Raw genomic sequence first — 25274 nt, forward strand, 5'->3', positions numbered from 1 at the left:
GCAAATTAGCTGCCACGTTTCCTATATTACATCAGTGACTGCACTTAAAAAAAAAAGTACACTTAAAAAAAAGTACCTCATTGGCTTTAAAGTGCTTTGGGACATCCTGAAGTCGCTATATAAATGCAAGTTCTTTCTTTCTTTTATCCATAAAATAAGAAAAAGCCCAGTCAACAATGAGTGTTCAGGTAGACAATTCGGCCTTTAGGATAAAGACTCCAACAGCACAGCGAAAGCCATTTAGGACTCAGCTCATTATAAACAGCCCCAGAAATGGGAAAGAGTTTTTAATCCCTGTTGTTTTCTTTCAACTGGTTCCTGCTAAGTTAACATGCACTGGCTTGATTTAGAAAGCTCTACAGAGAACAGCAAGGCCAAATAAAGGAAAAGGGAAGTTTAATGGTACTGTTTTGCATTATTCTATGGACATACACTAGCCTTTTTCCCTTGAACAATGTTAAGTATTGAAAAAAAGGGATTTGCTTTGACATGAAGTGGAAAGTTTGCTTTGAAGCCAAAATCCACAGGTAATGAGAATTTGGATTAAGTCAATAAATTGAAGATGTGTAGACTGTGCCAATGCTGGAGCTTTGAGGACACTTCTACGATGCCAATGCCCACTGGCTCCTTAGGTTTCTAATTGAAGTGCAATAGAAGTGCAGTCTGCAAGAACCTGAAATTAAAGACTTAAGAATAGCCAGAATCCTAATTCTCAAGTAACAAAATATGATTTTTACTTCTTAAAAGCCATGGATTATTTGTTAGTTGCACACCCCTTGAATTGTCCCTGAATTAAGTCTATTAAGTTATTACAATAAAGCAACTTGTGAAAAATAGCTAGGCCTGACACTTGTGTGTTTCCTCATCTTCGCAAACAAGCAGACATGAGTAAACGTGTTGAGAGAAAGCGACAACTGCTGTGCTCATCCCTCCAAAAAAAGGAGAAAAAAAAGCCAGCAAAAAGTAAGAAGTCCGATTTTCATTTGTTAAGACCTTGTTTAAAATCATTCTGATGAACTCTTGCAGCTACAGAGTTAAATCGAAAAGTGAGAACGTGACTCCAGGTCAAAGCTGGTGTTAGTGAACTTCACTAAAGGGAACATTTCAAAGTATAGCCCCTGCAGCGAAAAAAAAAAGTGAATAGTGCAGAGGAGTTTTCTGGTCATGAGAACGGGTGCAGTGGTCAGTGCCAGATATCTCCCATTGAGGGAGGAGGAGAGGGTCACCCTGGAGCGCAGAGGTGGCCCACTGGCTGCTTGAGAAGTGTTCATGGATCACTATTATAAGGCATTCTAGGAAAATAGGAACAGGAGTAGGCCATTCAGCCCCTCGAGCCTCTTCTGCTATTCAATTAGATCATGGCTGATCTGTATCTTAACTCCATTTATCCCTTAATACCCTTGCCTATCAAAAATCTAACTCTCAGTTTTGAAATTTTCAATTGACCTAACCTCAACCGCTTTTCGGGGGAAGAGTGTTCCAGATTTCCACTACCCTTCTGACATGTGCTACTTTTTTATTCTGCTAAGAAATTCACATTCTTAGAAATCGCATGGTTGATAACTGTGTGTTCCTGGAATATTGTCAGCAGTTCATTAACGTCAGGGTAGACCACATTAGAAGCATTTAGAATCGGATACTTGAATTGGAACCATGAACAGCAGCAGGATATTATGAAAATACAGGGATTATATAAACACTGCAGAAGACAGGGGTGAACTCAATACGGAGAAGTAAAGGGTGTTCGGGAAAGGAGGAGGAGGAGGAGGAGGGACATCCTGATATTTTCGGGATAAGTTAAAAATGAAGGATGCTGAACTGATAGCCCCATGGGAAGAGACAGTATTTCAATAGTTTAGGTTAAGTTGACAAGCAAATTGAAAGCAGGATTCAGAATAGAGGTCTGCTAAGTACAATGAAACATGTTACGATGAGATATGAAATGTATGTATGGGCAATAATGCTGTATTAATGGGCAGATTCAATTATTCCCATATGAATTGGGAATACCATATGGAAGTGAGGCAAGAGCATCAGTTAGAAGATTGCCATTGTGTTATGGACCCCACTAAAGGTAACTCGCTTCTAGATTGAATTCTTATGAGTGATCGGGGTAACTTTCTTAGTGATCACAATACAATTGTTATCTGGCAATCAACAGCAGTGAGGACCAGGGTAGAAAATAGACGTTAGAAAGGCAAACTTTAAAGGAATGAGCTAAAGGAAATTAATTAATGTTAAATATACGCAAGATACGCAAATATAAACTAAACAACCATAGATGAACATGGTAATTAAAATGGGAATAATAGAAGATAAGGATAATTCTGTGATAAGGTACTCCCATTAGGAAGCAGTGCTTGCAGAGAATGCATCCTGCTGTTTCCCAGGGATGTGCTCCGTGTAAATAGCAGTCCCCTCTGGGAACATCGGGACATAGAATCATCTTTAATATACAGGTAGAAAGGAGAGGAAGGAAAAGCTACAGAGAGAAAGGAGGAGGAGGAGGAGGAGGAACTCTGGGAGGAATATAGGAGTTTGTTAAAACAGATTGCGATATTAGTCGTACAGAAAGGCCCCAGGGATAACTATAGTACAATGGGTTCAGCACTGTACTGAAATATTCTTTTAGTCTCATAACAATAAAAGAGTAATTAGAGGAAGTTAGAATCTAAAAGATAAAACTGCTGGTGAAACTGATGAAGTATTAAATGATTTTTTTCTAAAAGTATTCACCAAAGAGGATGACACTAACTCTGTCGTAAACCCAATATCCTAGAGGATTTTGAAGCTAGTGTAGCAAAGATAATTGGTAAATTAAAGGGACCAACAGATTGGATTTATCCTAGGGTTCTGAAGGAGACTATGGAGGAAATGCATGGGGCACTGACTACCAGCAGGAAAATAAATCATTGGACACTTTTTAAGTTCCTTGGTGCTGGAAGCAAGCAATCAGTCTGATCCAGCCCATAAGCCTAACATCAATGACAGGTACAATAATAGAAGCTATTCTAAGGACAGGTTGGAGGGGTACCTTTATAGCAGTAACTTCAAAAATAGAATTACATAGAATTTATAGCACAGAAACAGGCCATTTGGCCTAACTGGTCCATGCCGGTGTTTATGCTCTACATGAGCCTCCTCCCACCCTCTTCATCTAACCCTAACGGGATATCCTTCTAATCCTTTCTCCCTCATGTGTTTATCTAGCTTCCCCTTAAATGCAGCTACGCTATTCCCCTCAACTACTCCTTGTGTAGCGAGCTCCACATTCTCTGGGTAAAGAAGTTTCTCCTGAATTCTCTACTGGATTTATTAGTGACTATCTTATATTTATGGCCCCTAGTTTTGGTTTTCCCCAGATAGTGAAGGTAACAGACTGTAAGCAAGGTTAAGAAATGCTGACTAATTAGAAGAGGAAGGATTATTAACTTAGGCAGACAAATGGTAAATGATAAATGTAAAATATTGTACATTGGTTGAAAAAATGTATGTCTTAAGTATACAGTGAATGGAATTGAATTAATACAAGGAGACGAAGAAAGGGACTTTGGAATAATAGTTGGCTCACTCATTGCTTTTAATGTCTGGACAATGTGGCAAAGCAATTAAAAACTAATAGAACACTGGGTTACAGTTTGAACAAGAGTATCCAGAATTTATGCTATGGCTTTACAATGCATTGTTCAACCCACAATTAAAACATACACATGTTTTGGAGAAGGCAGCGAAGAGAAATAAGATTGATCCAAAATATAAAGGGGATCAGATAATGGGGAAATATTAAAGAACATTGAGCTCTGCAGTCTAGAAAAAGGATGCTTAGATGAGGACCATTGAGATATAATGAAATATTAAGTGGTACAGATAAGGTGAAGCAAGAAAATTAATTCAAAGTAAGCCAGGAAAGTAGGACCAGAGGACATAAATTTAAATTATTGAAAAGTAAATTCTTTACTCAAAGAGAGATAAATGTTTGAATAATCTGTTAGACAGGGTATTAAGGAAAAAAACATTGAGGATGTTCAAAATGCTGGGAGAGCTAGAGTACCAGAGGGAATTCAATGGGCTTTTGCTAATCCTTGGTTTATCTTGTGTTCTTATAGTTTAGGAGAAAACATGCTTTTTTCACCTTTTCATGAAAAGAGGAATTTTGGAGCCCTAAAGTTTCAGGATGTAGTTTGAAAGTCACAATCTTACCATCGCTGCTCAAATAATAAAGCGTGAAATCTAATATTTGCATAATTGTGAACTTTTGGAATAAATATACACATCTATATCTATATAATATAAAGTCTTCTATCAGTATGCTCCAGGTCTAGTGTGTCTGTATCATTGTAAATCAGCTGCCTTACTATAACGATTAGTTTATTTAACCAGTGGCTATTCAGTTAATCATACTGATTTGCTCAAATACTTAATTGTCACTAGGGAGGTAGGAAAAGCTACCACTACCAATCTGAAACCAACAACTAAAATAAAATGAACCATTCAAATCATTCAAGTTTTTCAGATTCCTTACTTAGAAATAAAACTCGTAACATACTAAACACATGAAAACCTATATAACTCACAAAAAACCTGTAAACTTACTCATAAAATTGCCCATGTCCTGTTGGAAATCCATCCATTAATATTTGTCTCAAGAGGCTTACTCTTTCTCAGGGGCCTGGCAATTGAGTTTTGTTTCTTTCCAGGAGCTTGCTTTGTTTTGCTGGGCATGTCTCCCGACATTTTAGGCTCTCCACCAATGCCAACCTTTCAAGTCTTTGTACATGAGGCCTCTCGGTATGTAGAGTCCACCCACCTGCGTTGAGTCCCTATGTGCTCCTTCCCTGCCCACCTAACCTGAGTTCCTGTGTGATCCTTCCCTATGGAGCTGGCCAGTCTGATCTCTCTACTGCCAGTGCAGCCTGCGGGTGAGGCCGATTCTTAAGTCATTCTTACCAATGCCAGGGTAGATCTACTGGTACTTCTTATTAGTTTTGCAGAGCGTCATATATCACCTACAGACATGCCAAAGAGTAGCACCGGAAAGGACAGGAAAATGATTTTAATGATTCCCACATGTCCATACAAGACTCTTCTTTAAACTCACTTTAAAGAACGGACTAAAAGCACTATTGGGATTAGAAGAGTCTTAACTGTTTAAAGGTTACATTTCAATTGCAGAACACTTAGACTGGAATTTCCCCCTTATTCAAAGTCAGCCAAGTCAACATTCCAGCACCAGACTTCTTCTGTCACCTGATATCTGTACTGTGGTATTCTAGTGATGGGCTTCAGTGGAGAAAACAGAAGCCACAATTCAGAGTGCTCAGTGTTCAGAGAGGTCGGCACAAAGCAGCTGGATAATTAACTTCATGCTTGCAGCTTTGTCAGTCTGAGATTCATCAAGAAGAAAGAATGACTTGCATTTATATAGCGCCTCTCACGACCTCAGGACGCCCCAAAGCGCTTTACAGCCAATCAGTGAATCATCCATTCCCTGTTGTTCAAATTTTCAAACAGATTCTGCCCCATTCAGTTACATAAGCTATTCTATCAAATACTCTGCTATTGGCTAAACAAAACCAATATGAAAACATTAATTGCATTGAATAACTTCATATAAACTCACGAGAACCTCTACACCCATTGGAAGTACCTCTTGGTAATGTTGAGCGCATACACTTGTGTGGAAGTTCAGTACGGTGACGAGAGTTCAACATGGCACCAATTCAAATATACCTGGATCTGTCCTTTTCAGACTACAGATGCCACTTGCTGGTAAGTTCAGGTAGATGCAGCTGCAGTCTCAAAGGACTTGACGGTTGATTTTAACCACAGCCGTGGTTTATTTTAACCGTAGTCACCTAGTGGAAACCAGGTGGGGGCCTCATGAATTTATGCAAATAGGGGCACTATTGCATCAATTTTAATATTTTAACTGGAGCTTGAGCAGAGAAGGCTCCATGGTTTTTCTGCCAGGCTGAAGCAGGTCTGCAGACGGAAGAGGTGCTCTAAGGTAAGTGTGAAACTTTCCTTTTGTGGGGCTAGGAAGAGCAAGAGTGCTCCTTTAGGCCCCACAAGGAAAGTTGTGGCCTCCCAGCCCCGGAATCTCCACCTTCTCTCCTGTGAGACCCTCCCAAGGGCCGCCTGATCTTTCCCTGCCGGAACGGGTGGGAAGTGGAACAGCGGCATTTAAATGAGGCCCAGGAGTTAAAATACCCTGGGCCTGAAACTTAGGCCAGCAAGTGCATTTCACATTCGCCCTGCCCCCCCAAAAGCTGCTTGGGATTAAAATCGACCCCTTGGACTTAGCACCATGGAAAGATGGTGAGGGAATCCAATCTAAACCTTGAGGCTCAGAGCCTGGAATCAAATAAACTCAACTGAGATGATAAGTACTGGCTGTCTGCTAATGAATGAACTACATGTCAGAGCAGTGAAGAGTATATTGTTTTTTAAATTGATCTTTGCAGCGGGACTCAAAGCAGGGGAGATAAGGCGGTCTATGGGCACTGGGGGCTGAATCAGATGGGAACCATCACAAGGTATCCTTCTCCATTTTCTAATGTTAATGAAAAAGTCAGCGTAAGCATTAAGGGATGAAACCTGCTTTGTACTTAAGCTGACTTTTCTTTTGTAACCTTGGTGAACAGGGGAAATATATCCGCGTGTTGCTCTCAACTGAATTACCAAATGCAATTAAATTTATTCCATTTTAATCCATTGACTAACTAATATTCTCTGTAGGTCTCCAATCAAAAGTACAAAAAATGATATTCTTTAAACTCCTAAACCCAGAATTCTGACAGTGCTGTTGGAACTCGGGCAGATCAGGACTTCCACCTGCTTTCAGACAGCCAGTCTAAATAGGCAGGGGCACGCAAGCTGTGTAAATACAGCCTGCAATACCTCAGATATGCCGGGGGGGGGCCGGAGTTAGGTCTCAAACTGGGTAGGAGCAAAATAGGAGTGTGGGGGGAGACAGCAAAATACTGGGGTCTCACTCTTCACATGGATTATATTCCACAGAAATCTCACATTGTGTAATTATATATAATCATAACAAAATAATAACCACTATGTCAATTACTGTTCAGGGACAGGTGATACCATGAACTTTTCAGTCACACTGGCATGAAAGTTTTTCAAACTTATAAATGCATTGCAGGTAGGTTTTTAAAGCACGTTCATACTCTTGGTTTATACTGGCAACTATATGGGTTCAGGATCGCTTTCATATCAGTACAAAGAGGCAAGTGTAAGAAGGAGGTTAGATAATTCCAGGGAATTTAATAACCCGATTTTCTTCACAAATGGTAATTATGTTATATTGTACTATTGTGCTTTACACATTGTACTGCAGTTCTCAGGTGGCTGTGGGGCGGATGCTGCATGATAAGGAGCCATTGATAACACATCAAGCATGTGAAGTAATGTCACCGCACAGGAAGAAGTAAACAGACATAGCAAGCAATACACTATAGCCAGTCAAAGCAGCTACTAGGGTGTCAGCCATGGCTCGGTGGTAGCACTCTCGCCTCTGAGTCAGAAGGTTGTGGTTTCTAGCCCCACTGTAGGACACAAGCACATAATTTCAGCTAACACTTCCAGGCAGTACTGAGGGAGTGCTGCACTGTCAGAGGTGTTGTCTTTCGGATGATACATTAAATCAAGGTCTCATCTTCCCTCTCAGGTGGGTGAAAAAGATCCCATGGCATTATTCAAAGAAGAGCAGGGAAGTTCTGGTGTCCTGGCCAATATTTCTCCCTTAACCAAGATCATCAAAACAGATTATCTGGCCATTTATCCAGTGCTGTTTGCACAAATTGGCTGCTGCGATTTCATAAACCACAGCAGTGACTACACTTCAAAAGTAATACACTGGCTGTGAAGTGCTTTGGTTCATCCTGAGGTCATGAAAGGTGCAATATAAATGGAAGTTCTATCGTTAACTTAGTTCTTTACAGTCTTTCCTCTTTGTACAGCAGCTGGGGTTATATGTGGGAACAAAAGGTCATGTTTCTGAGGAGGGACACCCCTTATACTTTCAAAAAGCTTGAAAATCTCATTATATTAAATTATTTCAACAATTCCATTAATATAGCTGAATTTTTGACACAGTTTTATCAAGTTGCACAGCAGTCAGCTGCCGCTTCACTCTCACCTGCATTTATTCTCCTCATTCGAATGCCAGGAAGACTCGGCTCTCTTCAGGCCGAGACGACTGAATGAGTGATGCATGGTCAGGTATATGTCGCTGATGCTGTGGATGCCATCTGGCTCATCGTATGCATTTTCCCAGTATGCTTTCAGGGCTGTTGTGCCAGCTGGGTAGTTCCCAAACAGGTAGAAGTCCAGCTGACCAACGATCTCCTGGTTTACCGCAGCCTCAAACTTCCGAGCAAAGAAAGTTGGTCTTGCAGTTTGCTGTGCGGATAAAAAGAGCTCATTATTTTCACTTACTGTCTATAAACATGTGTGATGGCAAGATGAATGTGGCCATGTCCCTGAAGGATACAAAGGCTAAATTGTGCGAGAAACCAATCTGGAAAATGGGAACATTTGCTCAATATTAGTTACAAGGAAAGGGTTATGTCAGGCAACACAACGGCCTGGATTTTCCACTGGGTGATGAGTTCTCACTGGATTGAGTTGGGTTCTCTGTGCCTTTGCCAGTTTTCACCATACGCTTACACTGATGGTAATTCGTTACTTCTTGTGTGAACAGAATAAGCTAAACAGGGGGAGATGGCAGAACCACTACATGCTGCCCTGTTCACCTCTTAAACGTTAAAAAGATGTGACCTTCCCATACCCCAAAAAATGAACTGTATTGTGTCCTCAACAGAGTAGAAACATTGCTGGATGAGCATGTTTGAACGGCAATGGTTGGGAGGAAGGGTTTAGAAAAATATTTTCCATGTTTAGGACTCCATGCTTCATATGCTTGAGATGTTCAACATTTCAGCCATCAAAATACCCCTAGCAAGAAATGATAATCTTAAAATGGTATGCTGATTGCCAAAAGAGCCAAACATTGGCAGTGAGGTGGTAACTATTTTCTGTTCAATGGGATACATCTACTGCCCAGAGGCGGCACTATCTCAGTGACATGTTTTAATTGTTGGGAATTACTTAGTGAAAATCTAAATGCCCCTTTAAAACCACAACATTCAACAAGGAGATACTTGTACTTGTACTTTAAAAAGAAATGAAAGTGTAGAAACTATAGGTATGTTCTGAATCTATTAATTCAGGTGTAATCTTGTCCTAAAATATTTTTGAAGCCTTGTTTTCATCATTTATTTTTCCTGGCTCTCACTCAGAAACTTTAGGCCCGATATTTATGGGGAGGTGGAGAGGGACAGGGAGAGGCTGAAAACAGCTGAAGAACCTGGCAAGGCCAGTGATGTGGAGGTTTTGCCAAACTCATTGACACTTTTAACTCAGTTTCCTGCCCGGGAAGGAAAACCAGCGGCAGGAGGCCGCAGCCGGGGACCCTTGGGGCTGGTCCCCGGCAATCGGGAAGTCAGAGAGGCCCGCGATCGGGGCTGGGGGGAGAGGCCCGCGATCGGGGCTGGGGGGAGAGGCCCGCGATCGGGTGAGGGGTGGCTGAAGGCTTCATTGATGGGCCTGGCTCGACCTGGCCCACAAAAAGTGCTGGAAGACACACTGCTTGTCTTACTGGCAGTATAGATCCACCAGAGGTGAAGATATAGTAGTATATAGTCAGGTGGGCTTAGCCATAGGAGCCCTCAACATTGACTGCGAACCCCATGGTGCCATAGCTTCAGGTCGAACAAGGCCAAGGAAAATCTTGCTGATTACCTACCAATACCCCCTCAACTGACAAATCAGTATTCCTCTATGTTGAACACTATTGGGAGGAAGAACTGAGGGAACCAATGACACACAATGTGTTCTGGGTGGGAGACTTCAATATCCACCACCAGGCCCAACTAGGAAAGCTTAGGCCTCCCATGCCCAGGCTTCTCCCCCTTCCCTCACCCGAGGCGCTCTCGAAGTCTCTTCTCCTCAACTCACCTTGTTGCCAGCGACCGTTTTTTGTTGCCGGCCGTCAGCCTCCTGCTACCCGGAATTCTGATCCCGCTCGCCGGGCAGCTGCTGCTTTCCCAGTTAAAATCAGGCATGAAGAGTCCAGTTGCTTGCTGTCCACAGTGCCTGATCTTGTGACCAGCTTCAGTGATAGTGCAGGGCATTGCTCTGCTTTATCTCTCTTATCAATGTTTTGAATAAAAATTCTTCCACAAGTCACGTACAACTACACTTTCAAACTCCCAACTACCGAGCCTTGCACCATGATACCAATTTGGTGAACTGCTCCCTCATCTCTACTTACATTACCCTTATCCATAACAAAACCTTTACTGACTCCCATCCTGGTCATTCCCCCAGCACAACACTCATCTTCGCTTCCTCAAACTTGAGCACAACTGCATACAACTGGCATACTCATCCACTGTCAAATTTGGCTTGACGATATCAAATGCTACCAATCATCACTGTCTGCAGCCAAAACTGCCCACTGCACTATTATGATTATCCTAGAGGGTAAAGATAACCCCAGGTTCCTTTTCTCTACGAACAAGCAGCTCAAAACTGGGCATCCATGAGGCGCTGTGGGCATCAGCAGCAGCAGAATTGTATTCCAGCACAATCTGTAACCTTATGACCCGGCGTATTCCTCACTCTACCATTACTAACAAGCCAGGGGATCAACCCTGGTTCAATGAGGAGTGTAGAAGAGCATGCTAGGAGCAGCACCAGGCGTACCTAAAAATGAGGTGCCAACCTGGTGAAGCTACAACACAGGACTACATGCATACTAAACAGCGGAAGCAACATGCTATGGACAGAGCTGAGTGATTTCACAACAGATCAGATCAAAGCTCTGCAGTCCTGCCACATCCAGTCGTGAATGGTGGTGGACAATTAAACAACTAACGGGCGGAGGAGGCGCTGCAAACATCCCCATCCTCAATGATGGCAGAGTCCAGCACGTGAGTGCAAAAGACAAGGCTGAAGCGTTTGCAACCAGAAATGATGAGTGGATGATCCATCTCGGCTTCCTCCCGATATCCCCACCATCACAGAAGCCAGTCTTCAGCCAATTCGATTCACTCCACGTGATATCAAGAAACGGCTGAGTGCACCGAATACAGCAAAGGCTATGGGCCCCAACAACATCCCGGCTGTAGTGCTGAAGACTTGTGCTCCAGAACTAGCCGTGCCTTTAGCCAAGCTGCTCCAGTACAGCTACAACACAGGCATCTACCCGATAATGTGGAAAATTGCCCAGGTATGGCAGGACAAATCCAATCCAGCCAATTACCGCCCCATCTGTCTACTCTCACTCATCAGCAAAGTGATGGAAGGTGTCGTCCACAGTGCTACCAAGCAGCACTTACTCACCAATAACCTGCTCACCGATGCTCAGTTTGGGTTCCGCCAGGTCCACTCGGCTCCAGACCTCATTACAGCCTTGGTCCAAACATGGACAAAAGAGCTGAATTCCAGAGGTTAGGTGAGAGTGACTGTCCTTGACATCAAGGCAACATTTGAATGAGTGTGGCACCAAGGAGCCTTAGTAAAATGGGAATCAGGGGGAAAACTCTCCAGTGGCTGGAGTCATACCTAGCAGAAAGGAAGATGGTAGTGGTTGTTGGAGGCTAATCATCTCAGCCCCATGACATCGCTGCAGGATTTCCTCAGGGCAGTGTCCTAGCTGCTTCATCAATGATCTTCCCTCCATCATAATGGGGATGTTGGCTGATGATTGCACAGTGTTCAGTTGCATTCGCAACCCCTCAGATAATGAAGCAGTCCATGCCCGCATGCAGCAAGACCTGGACAACTTCCAGGCTTGGGCTCATAAGTGGCAAGTAACATTCGCGCCAGACAAGTGCCAGGCAGTGACCATCTCCAACAAGAGAGATACTAACCACCTCCCCTTGATCTTCAAAGGCATTACCATCGCTGAATCCCCTACCGTCAATATCCTGGGGTCACCATTGACCAGAAACTTAACTGGACCAGCCACATAAATACTGTGGCTCCAAGAGCAGGCCAGAGACTGGGTATTCTGCGGCGAGTGACTCACCTCCTGACTCCCCGAAGCCTTTCCACCCTCAAGGCACAAGTCAGGAGTGTGATGGAATACTCTCCACATGCCTGGATGAGTGCAGCTCCAACAACACTCAAGGAGCTCGACACCATCCAGGACAAAGCAGCCCGCTTGATTGGCACCCCATCCAGCACCCTAAACATTCACTCCCTTCACCACTGGTGCACCGTTGCTGCAGTGTGTACCATCTACAGGATGCACTTCAGCACAGCACCTCCCAAACCCGCGACCTCTAGCACAGAGAAGGACAAGGGCAGCAGGCACATGGGAACAACACCACCTGCACGTTCCCCTCCAAGTCACACACCATCCCGACTTGGAAATATATCGCCGTTCCTTCATCGTCGCTGGGTCAACATCCTGGAACTCCCTTCCTAACAACACTGTGGGAGGACCTTCACCACACGGACTGCAACGGTTCAAGAAGAAGGCTCACCACCATCTTCTCAAGGGCAAATAGGGATGGGCTATAAATGCTGGCTTTGCCAGCGACACCCACATCCCATGAACGAATAAAAAAAAGCCTCAAAAGCTTTTTCTCTGTTGCCCCATCCACCATCACCATTAACAAGTGGGAGGAGCTGATGGATTTGTCACCAAGATCTAACCCATTATTGAGCTGTTGCCCTCAAGACAAACCCCCAGTTCCCCTCCCCACTCTAGCCCTGAAGCCCCATTTCTCTCCGGTTTCCCCCATCAGTCCTAAGCTCATCTCATCCATGAGACTTACCCTCTGCTCCCATTCCCACTAAACTCCTGACCACCCAACTTCTCTTCCTAGTCCCTATGCCAGTTGACATTAAGCACTGTCCCCCTCCCTTTAAAAATGCTGTCATCGCTCCCTCCTCAGAAAAAACACCCTTAACCTCTCTGATCTCGCTAACTTTCACTCCACCTCCAACCTCCCTTTCCTCCTCAAGTACTTTGTACGTGTTGTCGCCTCCCAACCCTTCCACAGCTCCCTACTTGAGTCCCTCCAATTTGGCTTCTGCCTTCCCACAGAACTAAAACAGTCCTAACTGAAGTCATGAATGGCATTCTGTATGACTGTGACCCTTTCTGGTGAACTCCCGTTGGAATTATGGTGGGAGTTCAAGGGAATGGCCGCACAACTTCAGGCCTACTATGTAAGCTGTTGTTGTAATAGTAGTAGTATCATTAGTAGTAATAGTAGTAGTAGTAGTAATAGCAGTACCAGTTGTAGTCATGTTTGTTACTGAGCTTGAGCCTACCTGGAAGCGATGGAAATCCTGCGGTTTGAAGTCATTGGGAGAGCAGCCACACCAGTCCACAATGTGTTTGTACTGACACTTACAGCCTAGCTTCCGATTCCAGTTGGTGATACGCAAGTTGTTGTCCACCATTGTCTCACAGAGGTGACTATTCTCCAGAACCGTGTGGAAGAAGGACTGGATTAGAAAGGCAATGAGATGTTAGCATTTGGAAACACTCCAGCTGCATGAAGATATCTTACACAACACTTCTTTAGGTCATGACGTATCCTGCATTTTTCATGATCAGAGGGGACAATAAAATATTAAGGTTGACAAAAATTGTATTGCAAACCTTTTAATTTATTACGGTTTTAAGATAATAATGAATAAATAATGGGTGAAGAAGGCATCTGCTAATAAGGTGATTTGTCCCAGCGTTTAACATTTCTCAGAAAGTCTATGCATCATTTTCCAATAGTCATCTTTACTTAAGTCAAGACAGCTACATTAGTAGAGAGAGCTTAATTAGTTTTGATTTTTGCCAGTGTGATGCCCACATGACTGTATATTGTACTGAAATTGTGTCACAGAGCAGCAAACTCAGCTTCTGATCAATCTCATTCTTATTGAGTTTAATGGAACATGGAGCATAGTTACATACAAGATTGCTGGTATTGAATCAAACCATATTAGCTGTCAGTCTAAAAAGTATTGGCCTGGCTTTTTCAAGCAGCTATAATCCATGTTCAAATCACATGGTGTATGACCCAAAATATTGCACCCACCCCCTCCTCAAAATTAAACGAAAGGCCAGTGAATATGGATTTTACACTTGAACAGTTTGACTGAATCCATACAGCTATGTGCTTTCACTTGAGCAAGCAAAATGTACTCAATTACCTGTTGCTCTGTGTCCCTTATTAATCGTCCATCAGTCCAAAGCAACATAATGAATAAAAAGGCCACTGGGAGAAAATGGGATAGGGTTGATGGTAGAAAATGTGTATATAAATTGTTACTGTACAAGATCTATAGGAAAAGACAAGCCCAGGTACTCAGTATTAAGAGGATGCACACTACAAGCTGATATGTTTTAAAAGCAGTTTCTGGGGACTGAGACCACATTAACTGCTAATTGAGTTGATGCTCTTTGTGCAAAAAGTTTGAAAATTTGAAATTCTGAAATCCTAACTTAAAAATAAGAACATGGACACTGTGGTATTGGAGACTGGGCGGTACAGTTAGCTGAAAATAGAAGTGACACAGTTCTATGTATTTTTCCCTCCCTCATTTGGCTTTGCCCTTGTACCTGCAAGATCAGCCTTAAAGAGAAATCCCCAGGGGCCTATAGCGTTGTGTTGTAATAAGGACGGACAGACTTTATATAGCGCCTGTCAAGACCTCAGGACGTCCCAAAGCGCTTTACAGCCAATAAAGTACTTTTTTGAAGTGTAGTCGCTGTTATAATTTAGGAAATGCGGCAGCCCAATTTGCGCACAGCAAGGTCCCACAAACAGCAATGAGATCATCTGTTTTAGTGATGTTGATTGAGGGATAAATATTGGCCAGGACACTGGGAGAACTCCCCTGCTCTTCTTCAAATAGTGCCCTAGGATCTTTTATGTCCATCTGAGAGGGCAGATAAGACCTCGGTTTAACGTCTCATGCGAAAGATGGTACCTCTGACAGTGAGCACTCCCTCAGTATTGCACTGAAGTACTGGCCTGGATTATGTAATAATAATTAGAATGTTATTATATATGCGCTAATTTAAGTTTCTGGAGTGGGACTTGAACCCGTCGTCTTCTGACTCAGGGGCGAGAGTGCTACCACAGAGTTAAGGTTGTTACCTAATGAGGCTAAAGCATTATTTCATATTAATGAAATGGTGACATTTCCTTCAAGGGGTAGTATTCAGACAAGGATCAGTGACAGGGGATGCCGTTAGCTGGTGACCTTTGACCTACACAGGATCTTAGCCTGATTGTGAATCTCTCGCTCATTGTGTCCATGTGTGCAACCTAAGAGCACGGACTAAGCAGGTGTGTGGTTCATACCTTTTTCCTGTCTGGATTCACTGGAAAACTTTTTCTTTCCTTTACTTAAACAAGCAAAAAAAAAAAATCCAAGGACGAACAAAAGCTGACCATTTAAAAATAAGCAAATAATTGCAAATGTTGGAAATCTGAAACAAAAACAGAAACTGCTGGAAACACACGGCAAGTCGGTCAGCATCTATGGAGTGAACAGACAAGTTCATCTTTCGGCTATAGCCTGAGACATTAACATATTTGCTCTCTGTAAAGATGCATTTTCAGTTTTTGTTGCTATCCATCGAGATTGAATTTTGATTTATTTGAAAGCAAATCCTACAAAGAGGTTATTCAGATAATCCTCACAGCTCACCTCTCACCAGCAGCATCCTTTGCTTCTACATGAATGATTGTGGCGGATGATGGAAACTAGAACATTCAGTAGAAACTATTCCAATTGTCACAATTACTACAGTTAAATAGGTCCCTGGAAATAACAAATGACACGTAGCAAAAGGAGAATACAATTGACATTCTCCTCTGCTTTACTCCTTCTCCACTAACAGCTGCTGTTCAAACAGGAAAAGAAAGTCAAGCAAAGAGGCATTCAAAGCAAGTTCACCCTAATTCAAGTTTGATTACCTATCTTGGCCACAAAACAGAGTCTCTAACGCACTCTTCAGGATGGGCTTGCTATAATACAACTCACTCCCTGGCTAATAGGATAGGCTGGCACTATGTTCTCAGGTCTCTGTCTATCTCACTCTGAAACACAGGTGTGTGAGTTGGTCAGAAGTAACTCATTCTCCAAACTTTGTCTCCTCTGTTATGGGGAGAACCCTGCCTTTGTCAAGCAATTCCTCAATACTTGGCATCTGTCCAACACTTCCTGCCTTAGCTGGCCACTCTGGCCAGGATTAGTGGTTGGCCTCTGTCTGATACAACTTCACCTCGCCTCCCTACCCCCAGCCCCCCAACCTGGCCTCTGTCTAACACATCATCCTCACATCTGACCTTTTAACATTGCTTGCTCCCCATGCCTGGCCTGCGTCAACCATTTATCCTGCGGCTGGTCTCCGTTCAGTACTCCTCCCCTCATCCCCTGTGCCTGGCCTCTGTCTACCACTTTGCCCTGAGGTTGGCATCTGTCTTGTACAACCTCTCCCCCTCCCACCACCTCTGCCTGGCCATTGTCTAGCATTTCATCCTCATGTCTGGCCTCTGAACAGTGTTTGCTCCCCATGCCTGGTCTCTATCCAAAACTTCAAAACTGTGCCTGGCCTCTGTCTACCATTTACCCTGTGGCTGGTCTCCATTCAGTACTCCTTCCCTCATCCCCCTGGGCCTGGGCCCTGTCCATCATTTCCCCCTGGGCCTGGCACCTGTCCTTCACTTCCTCCCTGCACCTGGTCTCTGTCCATCACTTCCCCCTGACCCTTGTCCATCACTTCCCCCTGATCCTTGTCCATCACTTCTGCGAAGCAGAGATCTGGAATTTTCTTACAGGAATCACGGGAGTAAGCCTGTGTGCTTCCGTTCCATGGCACAGTGGAAGCTTCAAAGATGTTTACAGATTATAAAATTAGAATTAGAATTCCCCAGCTGCAAGATCCCCCACTCTTAGCTTGGTGGGAAGGAAACTGTCAGGGAGGGAATGTCCGCACTGATTGTACCAGTGATTTGGACATCATTCATGAAGATATCTGCAGATGGGGTCAGCACATAGTCCTGGGACATAGTACATAGTTCACGGAAGTTGTGAACGTGAGGGTTAAATGGCGATAAAAAAAATTATGGGTAAATGGGGAGGGGGAAAGAGTAAAGAATACAATCTATATAAGCATATCTGAGTAAGTTTAGAGGTGTGCAACTCACTAATGATTAGGACAATACAGACTTTTTAAACAGGATATAAATATCTGGTAGAACATAGAATTTACTTTTTCTATATTGGACTAACAAAAAAAATAAGAATTAGAAAAGACATATGCTTAATTATTCACTTCCGGCCTAAATTAAAAGCAGAGCTTTCACTACCCCGGGTATTTACAGTGATAATTATGACTGTGAAGTGAGGTAATATATTTCACAAGTTAACTGTGCCCTTCCTCTAATTTTCTCATGTTAGTTTCATTAATATATGAAAACAAATGATGATGGAAAACCACAGAAATTTCACAGTACGTAGAAGGGACTGCTACTGGTCCATTTCTGGGGCAGTTGCTCAATATGAAACTAGAACAGCTTTAACATCATCAGATCATCTGTAAAGTTCTATTATAGTTACACCCTTCCATTTGTATGTGCTGTGCTTACTGGAGACATTATCCAGGCTAGCTCATTGCTGAAATGAGCCTAGTATTTCATGCTGAATTTCTGGAACATTATTGCTGTGTTAAGAGCCATATACCAAAAAGAAGTATAAATACATATCTTATTGGAATGTACTACCCAAGGATCTAAACAGTGGGGAAAAAAACCTTCAGGCAAGCTGGAATACAATCAGGCATATTTTGGGGCTTGGCTACAATTCTGAAGATTTACACCATTCGATAAATTAACTAACTTGGCATTACACTTTTTTTTCTGAAAAAATATAAACTCTTTACTCAAAATTCAAGACACATAATTATGAAAATGTGACCAAGTAATTAAAAAAATGTGGAGATTCCCATAGCAGGGAGAACTGAAACTATTTACAGTGGACCTGAAAAGACCAGAATATTCTAAACTATATGAAGTGCTCCAGATAGCTGCAAACCATGTGGTCAAAGGAAGCTGCAAGTAGAGCAGCACAGGGTCTTATTCTACCAAAGCAAGCACTTCCTATGACCTTTTTCTGCCCATGGATAATGCCTGTCAGATCGTTGATGTGGCAGGGGTTTCAAAATGTAGTAAACTATTAACCTAATTTTTAAATCAAAAAATGTTACCTGTTTAAAAGCCCAGCCATATTAATAACTAAAGACAACAGTCGTGGAGAGACACAATTCATTTTTTTTTAAAAAGAGACACTGAGGAATCTAGCAATTCTGTTTCTCTTTTATTATACCTCAGCTGGCAGCAGGGTGTAGGCATAAAATCTCTTCATGTGCGTCACCAGTTCGTCTTCTGAATAGGTCACGTATTCCACAAATTTTCGATTGAGGAGGAACCAGTCAGAGCCACCGTCCACAGTGATGCCTTCTGGGATTTTCCTGTCTCCTAGGCGCCACATGTGCGTGTCACATTCAAAGAAAATCCTGTCTAAACCCTGCTTTCTTATGAACCTGAGGAGAGGACAGAACAGAGAGGGGGAGAAAAGTAAGAGATCATGAGATGAACCGTGAATAGTAGCAGCAATTAGCAAGACAGCTATAAATAAACACCTTGTTAAAACTAGGGCCCGGTCACACACACCAGATAAAACAGGAAAGTTCTGATTTCATGTATCATTACATTCAGCTATTGGAACAGTTCAGCATTTTAATGCTGTCTACTGGAATTCGGCTGTAAACAAAATTTTAATGAAACCAAGAAAAATGGCAATTCGTCTCCTTCATTAAACACATCAAAAATTCTGGAGATATACATGCAATCCGTATCTTTTTCCATATAGTCGACCATAACAATTCAAGGAATTAATGGAGAAGTTCCATAATCTAGTCTTCACAGATTATTGCACCATATGCAATATCACATCGTAGGATTGTGTCACTTACTTTTAATGTAGTGTGAACAAAATACTTTGGAAAGCAATAGATACTACGTGTAGTGTTTAAGCTTTTGCTGCAAACCGACAATGTACAAAACACTTTCTACACTACAATAATCTTATTCAATTTCCAGCCCCCTCCCATTTCTGGAATGTATTTCTCTTTTACTGACATTATGGGGGTTACTTTCAGCTGCCCAGCGGGAAATTGACGAGGTTGGGTCGGCCGCCTGTTCTACATCCCATCTGATTGGTGACTGACCCGAGCCCGTCAGTTTCCCACTGGGCGGTTTAGGTTAAAATGACCCTCTGTATAACTTTCCACGCTCCAAATATCAGCCTAGGCTCAGAGGTAACACTCTTTGCCTCTAACTCTGGAGGTTGTGGGCTGAAGCCTGACTCCAGAGAATCTAACACACAATCTAGGCTAATACTTCATTGTAGAAGGAAGGTTTTTTGGACTGAGGGCTATTATTCCAAAACGTGCCGGCCGATTTTGATTTGTGAAGTCCTAGTACAGATTGGCTCTGACCAAGGCTCCCAGTTCAGAGTTGTCACCTTCACACAGAACCTGAGTCCAAACCAGAGTCCAAGGAGAGAGGGAAAGAGATGGGACCTGTTAAAAATGGCATCGACTGGAGAGCCTGACTGCACCTTGTGCAGTGCAAGGGGATTCTGGTTGTAGTTTCTGGATGAATATCAGCAGGTTATAGGATTAATACTAGTTACTGATAGTCTATATGTAACTGGTAGCAATTGGTATAATGTTCCGCTATCCTATCAGTGAGTTATTGTATTACTGTTGGATAGAAGGGGAATCTGAGTGTTACCAGTATTACTACTAGTTATCGGTGCAATTTCAGTGAGTTACAATAGTTACTGGTGGAATCAAAGTTCCTCCCGCCTCTGGTTTCCCCCTGCGAATCCCTCCTAACCCGCCCTCGTTATCCCTTCTTCACCTGCTCACGGGTGGCCTCCTGCTTCTCTGAACTTCTCACACAACAGCTGCTGGCAAGAAACCACACGCAAAGATACTCAACTACAGGGGACCCAACCTTTTTAAGGTAAATGCAATAACATTTGCAGACATCACGTGATCAAACCTCCAGGGATACCTTCAGAGTTGGCAACCTATATCTGTACAGGGCCTCTGACTATTACTTGTACCCCTTCATGAAGCACAGAAACAAGCACAGCCAGCTTGACTACATCAAGATGCATCGTGATGCATATCATCTGCAACTGTCCAGCCTCTCAGAGCCATCCCAACTATTTTTCCTTTTCTCTCTCTTTCTCAACAGCCACAGGCCCCTTAAGAGGGCAGCTCGGTGGAGGACAATCCTTCAGAAGAAGTAGTGTCACACACTCCAGCATTCCCAAGTACCAGCACACGGATTGGAAGATTCTGCAAGCAGTGACGCACCCAGCACTAATGAACAGGAGGAGGTAGTGGTGGTAGGGACAGCCCAGGAGACGGTTCTCCGGATGGCGGGGTCCTCTCCCAGCTCTGCTGAGGACAACACGGATGAGGACTTCAGGGGCTCCAGCTATAAAAATAAAACTGCTGGCCTCTCACAAGCAGTTATACCAGGTATTGGAAGGCCCTGCCAGGGAGCTTCAGCACCACGGCTGGAAGTGTGGAGGAGTCCGCTTCAAGACTGTGCGGTGTTATCTCCCAGGGCATCTTGGAGCATGCAGCCACTTCCAGAGACGCTGCAGCTGGGTCCTCACAACAGGAGTCAATGTGCACAGCCTTTGTCTCTTTCGTGGAAGCTCAAACAGCTACCATGCAGACTCCGGGCTCCACCTTGCAGAGACAGGTATCCACCGCGAAGAGACTGGTGGCCCGAATAGATAGGGCCTTTCAAAGAGTCACTCATCTCCTGCAGTCTGCTCTCCTGTAGATTATTGGGAGTGATGAGTCACTGCCCCATCAAGGTGGCAGTGGCGCAATGGGAACAGTACGTGTTGCCCTCCCTCTCAGAATGTCAGCACGTCTGCTCCCTCGTCACTGCCTCAACTAATACCCACCATGGTGCCAGAAAGCACTGGCAGCAGCTGAAGAACTGCAGTCTACAGCCGGCCACGAGTATCTCAAGGGTCCTAACATGAGCAACAGCAGCCTTCCACCAGCTCTGCTGAAGCCACTGGGGGAGTGCCTTGTAGGAGCAGCTGAGGCAGTAAACATTCTTTTAAGAGAAACACTATGGGTTGGCACTTGAATATCAACCCAAGGCAATTCTTGTGTTTCGCACTAATTAACCACCTTTTCACATTTGGTACTTTGGTCTGCAGTGTCTTTTCATTGTAGCTTCTTAGTCTGCATTATCAGTAGGTCATTGATAAAAAAGTTGGCTGAATGGTTTCAATGCTCTTTAATGTAGGTTTAAGAGAGTGATGAAGGAGGAAACATGGGGCTTTCTGTAGCTTTTCAGGGGAGGGAAATGAGTATGCTATAGAAAGTGCTGTTCCATTAACTGCCCAGTCTCTTTAGCTGCAATGCATTGTGCTGCTCCTCCTTCTGGTTCTCACTCGTCTTCATCCAAATCTTCCTCGTCAGATAATGCCTTTACCTATTACTCTGCCTCCTCCAACTGCAATCCTCTTTGCAGTGCCAGGTTGTGCAGAATGGAGCATACTACGATGGTGCAGCCCATTTTGTCTGGGCCATATTGTAGGGAGGCCCCAGAGCGAACAAGGTACCTGAACCTTTGCTTCAATATGACACTGGTGTATTCTATGATGTTCCTGGTAATGACACTGGTGTATTCTATGATGTTCCTGGTAGTCCCATGGCTGTGATTATACCTGAGCTAATTCAGGTGCGTTGTGGTGGAGTTGCGGAAGGGTGCCATCAGCTGTGTGTAGGGGATAGTCCTTGTCCTCTAGGAGCCATCCTCTGACGTTCCTGGATGGATGGGTGTCACAGGATGATGGCACTGGGGCAGCTACCAGCAAAACTAGCACCGACTTGTATGATCGTTCTGCGATGATCAGACACCAGTTGTACATTGTTGCAGTGAAAGCCCTTTCTGTTCACAAAAGCTCATGGCTCGTCTTCTGGTGTCTTGATAGCTACATGAGTGCATGTCTATTATGTCCCTGTACATGAGGGAAGCCAGCCATTGCTGCAAATCTCATTCTGGCTGTTGGCGTTCAAGGGGAAGGTAATCACAGGTTGTCTCTGTCACAGAGGGTATTGGTGACCTGCTTGATGCAGCTGTGCAGACTGGGAGATGCAGGTGATGTCCAGGTGTAGCAGCCTGGAAAGAGCCAGAGGCAAAAAAGTTAAGGGCAGTAATGACTTTGACAGCTGCGGGCAAAGCAGGGCCACTTGGTCCAACAGGTAACAGAACCTGCTGCAAGAGGCTCCATAGGTCAGCAACAGCATCCTGGTGAAGTGCTCCTCAGACATAGATTGTCCTGGCCAATATTTATCCCTCAACCAACATCACTAAAACAGATTATCTGCACATTATCACATTGCTGTTTGGGTTACCTTGCTGTGTGCAAGTTAGCTGCCATGTTTCCTACATTATGACAATGACTACACTTCAAAAGTACTTCATTAGCTTTGGGATGTCCTGAGCTTGTGAAAGGCACTATATAAATACAAGTCTTTCTTTCTTCTTATAGACCCTGTGGGCTCCCCGACCTGCTGTGTTCTAACAGGCCCGTCTATTGATCAACCTGGTTGTTGAGGCTGCTGCTCCTCCTCTTCCTTTAATTGTTCCTCCATCCAAATCAAAGAAGCAAAATGGCGCCCATGACCAGCAGTGAGTGCTTAATCAGGGTGAGAAAAGCAAAGAAAAATCAGAAACATGCAATCTCCAAACTCAAATCCCTTGGAAATCCAATTAGCACCACAGTACACAAATCCATATGATTTGAGTGCCTGAAACAAAGTATCTCTTTAAATACTGCTTCCAGTATGTCAGTCAGTTTGTGAAGCCAATCCCACGAGGTTTTACTCAGCATGTTGGCCGCAGGATGGGACCTCTGACCCGCCCAGTTAAAATCACGTCAGAGTCTAAATTACATCATAGGAACCCAATTTGTATTTATTAATGAGACAACCTCCTGTTTCCGGCAGGTGAGTTTTCCACCAGTCAGCTCCCGAGTTCAAATGGCGGTCAGCAGATTTCTGGCAGGACGGGCTCAGTAAGTTGATTTTTGCTATTTTAACGGCCCACCCACCCCATTCCCGCTACAGGTTATGATAAAATCAGCCCCAAAGTACTTGAAATGGGAAGAATTCCTTTCTGCAGCACTAACATCTCTCACCTTGATGAGCGCAAGTTATTTTTAAAAGATTTCTATGCAGCACTTGCGTTATTTCTACTACATTGCTCTGCTATAAAAGAAGAGGAATTGTATGCGTAACCACTTTTAAATATGAAGGGGATTTATGACCATAACACGTGATAAATATTTCCAATAATGGGGCTGACTGGATAAGTTCTAAGTGTGTTATAAATCTCCTGGGGGCAGACTGTTCATTTCACACTGCTGGTCAGGACAGATTCTATTTATAACAGCTGTGGAAGGTTTTCAACTAAAACAAAATAATTTTAATTAGCATTTTGTAGTATTTGTAGGCCAAGGAAACCAGTTGAAGTTGATGATTTCTGCTCCAGTTGTTTCTCCAGGCAAGTGATGTAAAATGAAATTAAGTCACAGACAACTAAACAACTCGAACAGCTCCATTCTATCTGGACTTGCTGCTTTTTGTCTCCTCAGTTCGAAGTTCGTTTTCTCTCTTTCGACATTGCTTGTCAGTGGGTTGACTAGACTACACCGAGAATTATAAGCATTTAAGGAGACTTTAGTGCTTGGATCATTATACAAGCCTTATGCTTGGATCAAGAATTCTACATAATGGAAGTAAAGGGAAATTATTTATTCCATTGAAATTTTACATCATCGGAGCAAACGGAAATGGTTTGGTCTGTTGGAATTATGTTCTAAATCGGATGCACATTTTATCTGAAGCTAAGTACATCTAGGAAATACAGTACTGAATCTACATTTATGATTCAAACTCTTCACTAGCACAAAACTATTTTTAAGGATTTACCAAGAAGCACAGCATTAACCTTGATTTTGGTTTGCATCATTGACTTCAGGTTTTTAAAAAAAAATCAGTGCCATTTTACATTTGTAGTGCATCCTGCTCATGAAATTTATACAGCGCAGGGCAATTTTATCAGATTTTTACTAAGTTATAAATCTCACTAATTAACCGACAAAAGCAAAAGTCAAAGGCAGCTTGATCGTGACTATTACGCTGCTGGCTGGAACATTTCTGTACAATTGGAAACACCACTAAAGCAATTGAAAACAAAGATCTACAATGAATGAATAGTATGAGTTATTCTGCAGGAGGACGAGCAGCATTTCATTATTGGAACTATGCAACCGGTGTAAATTCTTTCCAATTGCTTTCTGAGTCAATAGAGTCCTATAATTATTTTAACCCAATCTAAAATGTCTCCTTAAATTGCTTTTATGTGATGTAGAGAAAGAAGAAAAGAGCTTTGTATGTTTTCAGAAGATTCCAACCATTCAAGTGTTTAATGAATTTGAACCACAACATATGTTTAAGTTTCTGTCTGGGGTATAAAGGCCCCCAGTGCAGACTGCCTCTGATGTTCAATTACACAAGGGACATGTAGCTTTTCACATAGAACTGGAAAGAAAAATCCTTTCCCAAAGATTTCTCAGATTCCTTGAATTTAGGATTTGGTAGCAGATTTTAAACAACCTATTGTTACATTGTGACTTCTGGCCAGAAGATTTGGATGACTTTGAATACAAAGCCAGTTGCACAAAAATATATATCAGACCATACAATAGTTATGTATGTACAAAGAGTTAAAAAGGGTGCATGGCAAAACAAAACCAAAATGGCTAAATAAGAGGCTGGCAATCAGACTTGAGGAGAACATTTAAATCAGATGGTCAAAGATATACCTTTGATATTTATGTGAAGTATTGAAAATGTTGAATATAACAGCAATCTTCTCAATCTTCTTTTATTGCAATATTTATTGTTATCTTTCATGCAGTCATCAAGATTCATGAACTCTTTAGGCAGGTCCAGGTCTTTGTATTGTTTCACTCTGCTGTCATAATTTTTGTCTCTTTCTTCTGAATAGTCTAGCAAGCGTATACATCATCAACTCAGTCAGTCTTTG

The 25274-nt window shown here is 42.9% G+C and overlaps 1 protein-coding gene across 1 annotated transcript in view; it reads right to left on the reverse strand.

Annotated features, from left to right (window-relative positions):
- The window catches only part of xylt1 (xylosyltransferase I), a 222886-nt gene that overhangs the window by 17647 nt on the left and 179965 nt on the right, over nt 1-25274 (reverse strand). Inside the window, exons 6-8 of the mRNA XM_068003219.1 lie at nt 18436-18652; nt 13369-13545; nt 8156-8418 (exon numbers count right to left, since the gene is read on the reverse strand). Coding sequence (XP_067859320.1) covers nt 8156-8418; nt 13369-13545; nt 18436-18652 — 657 coding nt within the window. The remainder of the gene's footprint in view (nt 1-8155; nt 8419-13368; nt 13546-18435; nt 18653-25274) is intronic.

The sequence above is a fragment of the Heptranchias perlo genome, chromosome 22 (genome assembly GCF_035084215.1).
Source record: "Heptranchias perlo isolate sHepPer1 chromosome 22, sHepPer1.hap1, whole genome shotgun sequence".
NCBI lineage: Eukaryota > Metazoa > Chordata > Chondrichthyes > Hexanchiformes > Hexanchidae > Heptranchias > Heptranchias perlo.